Below are 9054 nucleotides of genomic sequence, written 5' to 3'. Positions count from 1 at the left end.
AGGAGACCGCTCTTCGCCTCCGTCCGGAGTTGGAGAAGCTGCTCCGCCGCCCGCTGCCGCTCCGGCTCGGCAGCGGTTTCCCTCTTCCGTTGGTCCAGCGCCCTGCGCCGGTCGGCCCTCTTCCTGCTCTCGAGCTTCCTCTGCTCCGGGGTGAGCTCGGCCTTCGCCTTCTTCGTCGGCGGCCCGGGGGGGAGCTCGGCCACCGCCAGTTCAGGAGCCGCCTCCACGGCAGGAGCGGCAACGGCCGCGGGTGCCTCCTCTTCGATGGTGGCGGTGGTGTCGGGGCGGTGGCGGCGGCAGTCGCTTCGTCGGCCATCTCTAGGTTTTGGGAGTACACTGGAGTGTTTTCTGTTTTGGGAGGCGAGACGGGCGGGCCGAGGGCGGACAAGGGAGGACGCGAGCGACCAGCCTTTCGCGTCCGCGGCCACGCAAACTCGTCCAAGATTTGGGCCGGGTTTGGGTCGTCCCGGACGCCGCGGCCATCCGTTTTAGGGATGGGTCCGCGCGCTGGGCCGCGGTTTTGTCCGTTTCGACCCATCCGGACGCGCGGGCGCGGGATGGGTCGCCCGGTTGGAGATGCCCTTATTCTGCCGAGTCTCTGGCGATCGCTTGCGCCCGTCTTCCACTAGCGCATCTCCGACATCATGCACGACCGATATCCCGTACAACTCCGGACGTGCGTGCATGCCGTGTTGCCTAGCACGGCGTAATCGCTCACGGAGAAGAATCAGCTGTTTAGCTTGGTCTCTACGGCCTGATCCCGATCAGCGTCGTTTCCTCAGCAGCAGAAATTGACCGATTCAGTTAGTTATGATAACCCCGCGAATACCTTGCATAATCTGTTTCCTTTCGTTGATGTATGCTGTCCTAAATTGTATTACTTGCTGCTGCGCAGGGAGATATCTTGGTGAATGATGGGCAGACTCACGCTGTCACACATGGGATTCTCGACTATGTTCGCACCATTATTCCAGGTTCCCAGAATTTTCTTAGTCTTTTTCTTTGTTAAAAATCATATATATATATTGCACACGTGAAGCCTAGAAATTTACAAGTTTATTTCCATCTGTTGCAAATCCCCTGACGCTCCCTTAAATTTGGTATTTTCATATGCCAATTTACGATACACTGTACATATCCATAAATTTGTTCATTATATGAAGGAAAATGGAATGAAAAACTAAGATAGTGCTTCTACGCTAACACAATTCTTGGGGCCTGCGTGCGTAACTAAGCAAGTTTATTCCGTACTTGATCAGAGGAAGATCTCCATGGCTCCATTCAGATGCTTTCTGCATGATTCAGACATAAAAACAGTAGTCTATTCTGATTAAAATAACTTCGTTTTTCAGCCATGCAGGTTAGGGAAAAGTCAAATACACAAAAGACAACTTTGATGACTTCTTTCAAACACTCCCTCACCCGATTGTTTCTTATCTGAATGCAGGGAGAAAACCAGTTTAAAGATTGGCATTATAGCTTCATTTAAAACCTTGGGCAGGTACGACTTCATGTAGTATGATGGCGGGGCTTCTTTAAATATGTTTGTGATTTCTCATATAATATTTGTTGTACATGACCATTGGTGATAGTCTACCGATACATAAAGTTAAGGTTCACAATCCAGTAACTATTCACATTTCTTATGTATTGTTTTTCTGTTCCAAGGATGCATGCTTGAGAAAAGCACATCACATTATTAACCTAAGGAGCAGGGGCCAAAATGGGAAAATGGAAGAGATTAATCAATCAAATAGAGGACCATATATGCCAAACTTCGTCGGCGAACCTAACATGAATTGTTGTTAAAACATTGTATACTCACTTTCTCCCAATGTTCACGACTGAGTGCACCGCATATGTCAATCAGCGATGTTCTCCCCACAAAGAAGAAATAAGCTAGCAATAATACCTTTGAATGTTGGAAGTACTATGCATTTCAATTTTATGCTATTTCTCAGAACAATTACAATATTTTGTTAATCCTTGCAATAATCAAGTTTCTTAAGAACTATTATTAACACATGATCTTCCGTAACAACGCGCGGGCTATCATCTTGTTAGGCTTAATGATCCTGGCAATTTGTCAATTACTCCTGTTGAGAGGGCGGAATTAATATGGCAATTAGGCCAAATCAATCTGTCAATCTCTACTAATAAGTTAAGGATATGTGGTGTGGTAGGTCAAAAAAACCGAAACAAACTTTCGTCCGTCAAAAAAACCGTATCCGTATATCTAAAGGTCGCTTCGTACGTCAACAAAACCGGGTGGCGATCTATGTCAACTCACCTCCCGCACGACAGAAAAAATCGGTAAAAAAAACCGTTCGCGGAAGCGAGGAGTCAGCATCGATCCATCCCAGCTTAAAAACCGGATAGGATCGGCCTCGTACAGATCGATAACAACTCCGCCTCGACAGGCGTTTATGATTTTTGTAGCTACACGTTTCCTAACTCCCACTCATGGGCCCTGGTTGCCTATACATACACGTAAGATCCTTGTGCAAAAAAAAAAAAAACATACACGTAAGATCGAGAAGGAACGTGAATCAGGGGAGACGAGGTCGACCGACGAAAACTAATGAATACCCTTCCCAGGGAGAAACGAGGAAGCTGCTGTTGGTCAATTTGTGCAAGATGCAGTTCTTCGTCAAGACCATCACCGTGATGCCGGAAAGCAGATGGAATACGCATGCACTGTGCTCACGCTCGCGGAAGAACTCGGGCGGCTTCTAGAGACCCAGCAAAGCGTTAAGTCGGGAAGAACGATGTTCTGCATGGGGCTTTTACTACAGTACGTCGTGATGCGACTGCAGCGACGCGCCGACGACGATGACGCCAGGCTCGCGTGGCCGATGAGGTACGAAGGAGACGCGAAGCACAGGAGCTAATGGACTGAACGCCATAGGCAGCGCTCAAGCTAGGGACGCCATCGGGCTCGTGGCACCATGAGCGGCGAAGTGCGGCACGCCGGCAGCTGCAAGCCCCAGCTCGCCAAAGCCCGGGCACTTCCTGGTTGGCTTCCCTGGTGATCGCTCCGGCCAAGCCACGGCTAGCCGCGACTGATATCTCGGACCTCTCGTGGGCGGCCAGCTAGAAGAAGCTGCGAGATTGTAAACCATGACATCCGACACTAGACTTCACATTGAAAACTTCGGCGATGGCGGGAGCGGCGGCCGACGCGGGTCGTGGTCCTCCGGCTTGCAGTGAAGATGGAAGGAAGCAGAACCACATGGTTTTCATGCACTTAGTGCTGAAGCAGTAGCGCATCTTTTCAGCTGCCTCCGGCGCAGTGAACGACCGTTTGCGATCGATGGCGAGGTGGTAATCACTTTGTGGCAAAATATAGTGCCCGATCCGCAGCAAGGAATTAAGGAGGAATACAGGTCTAGAGTGTCCTGAGGCTCGGCGGCAAGGCTTCATTTTGATCGGTCATGTGCACCCAACCTTCTGGTTTTCTCGTTTCTAATATGCTGGAAATATCAGAGACATAAGTGAATCCACAACAGGAACATGAGCAACCTATCTAGATGTGCGACGAATCTCCAACGCACATGACGAGAGAATTAGCCGGACAGAAGTTGTTCCTGTAAATCATATTTAGTGATAATGTTGATTTTGTGGAGATCTGCAATTCTGCAGCAGTGATGCCGGTGGTACAACATCAGCTACAGTAAGGACAGAGCAAATTATATATGGACTTTACCCATAGAGTTGACCTTTCACATGTTGACACAAGACTTGATTATATACATCTAGATTTTTAATTTTTTTACAACTTTAGGATCTTGTACATTTAGGATCTTGTTTGGCCATATAGGATTGGCGGACCTAGCAATTTTTCAGAACCTGGGCACACTACAAATAAGATACTTCACTTTGGTCGAGCTAGACAGGCGAGCTGTCGCCGGCTAGCCGCCGTCCAGTGCCGCCAGACTCCTCTCGCGAGTTGAGGAACCGATCGATTGATTCCAGTTCCTTCTACATTCATGAACTTGAGAAATAGCCTACAATTTTGTTATTTTGTGAACCACAAATGAACTATGGAATGAAGTGGACAAAGTTGAGCTGTAAGGAATGGACGAACAGGCCTATGCTGACCCATTTAATGTAAAACACGTATTTTTTAGCAGAATTTTACAATTTCATCTAGGTACTTCACGATCTTGCCGGAGTGCCTGCAAGCGCTAGCGTCGAGCCCGGACATGTGCCCAGGGTGCTCATACGGTAAATCCGCATGAAACTAAAAAAGCTTAATTCAGATGTGTAAAAGAAATGTGGTTTCATTGATGATTAGCATTTAACAAAAATAAAATATAATTGTTTTGCTACAAAGATATGGTAAACTTTAGTATATCTGTAGCAACGCACGGGTATTATGCTAGTTAGTAACTAATCTTGGCTCACTACTAATAATTCCGGTAATTAGTAACAAATATGGTAGCTAGGCATAAATACTAATCGGGGTAATCTGTCAGGTAATTAACATGGCAGTTACTAACACAAATCCTGGCAATTTGTCACGTAATCTAATCTGGAGTACTAGTTACATACTACCTCCGTTTCAAGGAATAAAGCGCGCGCGCATTCCAAGACGAACTTTGACCACAAAAATTAAGCAACAAAATCTTAATTATATTATATGCATGTAACACCGTTGGATTCGTATTGAAGAACACTTTCTAATGATGCTAATTTCATACAAACAATCTTTATATATTTGAAGTAATTCTTGGTCAACAAAAAGCTCGTAAAACGAGGACGCCTTATTCCTTGAAACGGAGGTAGTATATGCTAGTGCACCAGTACCATGGCGGCATGGCGTGAGAAATTTGTGACTGAGCTTTTTACTACTTGTTTTATTTTTTATCCTTATAAATCAGAAGCGACAGACTGTGCTTGCATGTAGTACCTGACACACCGTATTGTACTCGCACATTTGGGCTGTCTCCGTCTCAAACACTCAGCATGCGAGCCGCCGCACGGAGGACGTTTTGTGCGGCGCCGATGTGAAGCAGCGCCCTTGATTCATTTACTTACTCTTTCGCAAACAAATTACTCCGAATAGAGACCGGGCTCTCCATTTTGCAAAAACAATTGTGCAAACGTTTTATTAGTGCTTAGTAAAAGATCCATGCAGTGACTGAGTTGACATCTGGAGCTCACGTCGTGAACAGACTCACGCTGCGTGGCCATTTATTTCTGAAGAGTAGAATACATAATAACTGAAGGAAATATAGCAAGCAGCAGATATTTGTCGAGTAGTACCTCCGTTCGTAGAGATATTTTGGTAGGTGAGTTTAGCCTACCAAAATGTCTTATAATTTGGAACATGGGTACTACACTACTTAGTGTACTCCATGGCCCAGAAGTCGGCGAAGATGTAGGTGGCCGTGACGCCGGTAAAGCCGGCGCCCTTGGCTAGCTTCTCCAGGTCCCTGTGATACCTCTCCTTGCCGCCCGGGCTGTACACGAGCAGGCTCAAATCGACGGCGATCAACGCCTGCGCACCGTTGGTGGCGTCCGGGTTCACCGGCAAGATGCACTCGACGTTGATGACTTTGCCATGGGCGGGCAGCGCGTCGTAGCAGTTCTTGAGCAGGGTGGCGCACTCGTCATCGCTGAAGCAGTTGAGGATCCACTTCATGAGGATGGCGTCGCCGGAGGGCATCTTCTTGAACATGTCACCGCTGACGTGCTCCACGCCGGGGTAAGGCGGGGCGTCGGCGATGACGTGGGGAAGGTCGAAGTTGATCCCCTTGATGCTCGGGTACTTGGAGGTGATGGCGTGGATGACGGCGCCCACGCCGCCTGCCACATCAACCAGGGTGCCGATGCCGTCGAAGCCCTTGTACAGCTCGAGGAGCTTCTTGGTGAGGATGACCGAGTGGTGCTCCATGGCCTCGTTGAAGAGTCGGTTGAAGCGCGCGTCCTGGCCTGCGTACTCGAACCACGACGTCCCGAACGCCCTGTGGAACGCGCTGCCGCCCTCCAGGATCGCGTCCTTCATGTGGCACCACGCCTCCATGAAGACGCGGTCCTGGGTGAGGAGAGCGAACGGGGCCATGGAGGCGCCGTCCTCGTTGGGGGCGAGCCACCGGCACACCGGCGTGGCGCCGTAGCGGCGCGAGAGTCTGCCGTCCTTGCCCTCCTCCACCTCACACGTCACCACCTTGTACGAGGCGAGCACACGCAGCATGCGATCTATCATGGACGCCGCGTCCGGGTGCTTGGCCTTGGACGGCAGCTTCTTGACAGCCTCTTCGGGAGTCAGCAACTTCCCGCCGGCGCCCACAAGAGTCTCCAGAAGGCCCAGCTCGATGGATGTCCTAATCGCCATCGGCAGCACAGCCGAGTTGGCCAGCTGCAGAGCGAACATGCACGCCTCTTCGTCGGCCATGTCGCTGATGCTACCTGTTGCTGCTTGCTAGGATGGGTCTGATTGATGCTACCAGTTGCTGCTTGCTGCTGGGTAAGCACGTTTCTTGAGTTGCCGGGGGGCTACGATATATATAGAGTCGTCACGGTATACATCTGAATAACTGATTTGTTTATGTGCGAGCGTGTTTTTCGCCTCCTGGTGTGGTGTAGCTAGTTGCTAGCCTGAGCAAGACATGGGCTTGTTAGGTGCATTTCTCTGCTAGTTGTTGGGTTTTTTATGGTGGGCTATTACATTTAGAATCACATATGTGTATTGTTACAATTTTTTCTAATACAGTTATAAGAATTTGCAATGTGACTGCTTTTTTCTCAGTCATGGGCTACCCGTATTTTGTCGTGGTGGGTTGTTGCACGCGTTGATGAGCCACTCCTAAATCGCTGGATTGCATCATGATTTGTGATGTCTGTTGAAGTTATAAGTGTGGTAGCAACTGAGATATTCCACTGTGTTTTTTAGTTGCTTGAGATTTTTTTCGGTTGCAAGTCAGGTTAAACTAAGTTTTTTTAGTCGCATGTGAGGTTACAACCAATAATTTTTTCAGTTAAGTGTGGTTGCAATTGAGCATTTTCCCAATTACAAACCAGGTTTTAATTTAAAAAATCATTTTGTAATTCGAGTGGCAACTAAGCTTTTTTTAGTTGCAACTGAAGTTGAAACTGGAGTGACAACTGTGATATTGTTTTTACCAGTGTGTTGTAACTGAGAATTTTTCTAGATGTAACTTGGTTTATAAGTATTTTATTTCAATTGCAAGTGCAATTGCAACCGATAGAAAACTGGTTAGAACAAAATAAAACATGAAGCTAGACCCGCTAACATACTAGCCATACAAATTAAAACACAGATAGCTATGCCAAAAAATGTCCATAGACAAGTGACATATTAGACTAGAATATATAGAGTAGCTCAAGTTACATTGACAATTATAGTATTTTTTCCAAGGAGGGTACATGACAGGCCAGAGCGTGACGCCTCACGCTCGCTAGAACGTGTTCCAGCAGATTCCAGCACCGTAGGTTCCTCTTACTGAAGGACGTACTGATCGGTGGAGAAATTGAATACTACTAAAGCAACCGATAGCTAAATTGAAAAGGTTTAAGAAAAATAGTACGAGACGTCAGCTGAATGAAAAGTTTGAGGGTGCATATATATGAGTTTACATGTATATATATGCTACACCCCCCATCTATAAATAGATGCCTGAGATTTTTCTATTTCGATGTATTTAGACACTAAATAGCGTCTAAATACATCCAAATTTATACAAATCTATGCAGCATCGTGAATTGTGCATCTATGTCGAAAATCTCATGAGAGGTTCCAAGGATCCCAAGTTACGAGCGCGTTTTGGACGCTCTGGTCTGAAGGATATGATCATTAGACTCAAATCCATGTTCTTTGGACAAGTCACACTCATGAGGTACAAACATCTGGATGAATTATTATCTATGAAGATGGAAGAGAGCACATTCATGAAAAGTCACATGGAAAGATTGCGTAAAGCACACTCTAATCTTGTACACCTTTGGGACTACTACATTTCAGGCGAGCTTGCGGTGGCCGGGGTGTTGCATTCGCTTCCATCTAGCTACGAAGAGCATGTCAGGAAGATTTTCATGCAAAGGGAACCGTTCACCTTCTATGGAATCATGTAAAAGTTATTGACTATGAAAGTAGCACTAATTCCAATGGAAATCACCGATGGAGAAGGTGTATATATTTTTCTTACCAATGCTTATTGCGGATTGGAAAGTATTTGATAATTGTGCTATTTTATTTGAAAACATGACCTACCGCTTGAGGAGCCTTCGTGGGAAGAAGGAGACGCGCGTGTTTGATGGCGAACATATGTTGATGGCCTATGACACTATCTCGCTACATGGCTATCAATTCTAATAAAGTTGTAATCATTATCAAACTTTTCTTAGTGTGTTTTGCATTTCGCAAGACAACCTATTCATATGTAATAAAGACAAGTTCGTTGTCCGCTTTTATGAATAAACTCTTTCTGTTCACATATTTATGATGAGTAATTCTTATTGTGATCTTGTTGATGAATTTAACATTTATGAATCATTGTGAAAATGCCGAATGATATCCAACTTAATAATGACATCATTTAGAATGATACTATTTTTAATTCATATTGGCATCATCTTTGTTCATATTTGATGAAACACCCAAGTAACTAGATGAATAATCTTATGACACTTGTTTGCAATTGCCACATGAATAAAACTCCACGTTTATTTGAAATCGAATGCATAACGTATTGTTGAAAAAATATGCATGATGATGTAATTCAACAAACTATAGTGAATATCATTCTTTCGTAACTTCATTCTAAATTTAGTGAATATATGTAATTTCTAAATAAAATCTTAAATAACTTGGATAATTCAGAAATGAGGAGGGTATAAATTAACAAGAAAAAGAAGTCACTGCGATTGGATCAAAGTGATCAAAGTTTTGAGTTATAGGTCCACATTGGAAATTTGTGAAAAGTTGTTTAGCAAAAGTACGATACATAATATACCAATATGTTGGAAAATATAAAGTATTCTACGGAATTAAAAATATCTTAGCAAGTTTTCCATATTACATAGAGTAGT

At 45.4% G+C, this 9054-nt stretch overlaps 1 protein-coding gene across 1 annotated transcript; it reads right to left on the bottom strand.

Annotated features, from left to right (window-relative positions):
• Positions 1 to 5344: 5344 nt before the first annotated feature.
• LOC124686962 (tricetin 3',4',5'-O-trimethyltransferase-like) lies at positions 5345 to 6409 on the bottom strand. Its single transcript, XM_047220825.1, has one exon. It carries the CDS (start codon positions 6398 to 6400, stop codon positions 5345 to 5347), a length of 1056 nt encoding a protein of 351 aa, XP_047076781.1. The 5' UTR covers positions 6401 to 6409.
• Between the last annotated feature and the right edge of the window lie 2645 nt (positions 6410 to 9054).

The sequence above is a fragment of the Lolium rigidum genome, chromosome 2, assembly GCF_022539505.1.
Source record: "Lolium rigidum isolate FL_2022 chromosome 2, APGP_CSIRO_Lrig_0.1, whole genome shotgun sequence".
Classification (NCBI taxonomy): Eukaryota; Viridiplantae; Streptophyta; class Magnoliopsida; order Poales; family Poaceae; genus Lolium; species Lolium rigidum.
This window is presented reverse-complemented; position numbering and strand designations above follow the sequence as displayed.

Bases quoted from the DNA above. Each gene is read 5' to 3' on its own strand.
- LOC124686962 (XM_047220825.1), bottom strand. From the start codon at position 6,400: ATGGCCGACGAAGAGGCGTGCATGTTCGCTCTGCAGCTGGCCAACTCG.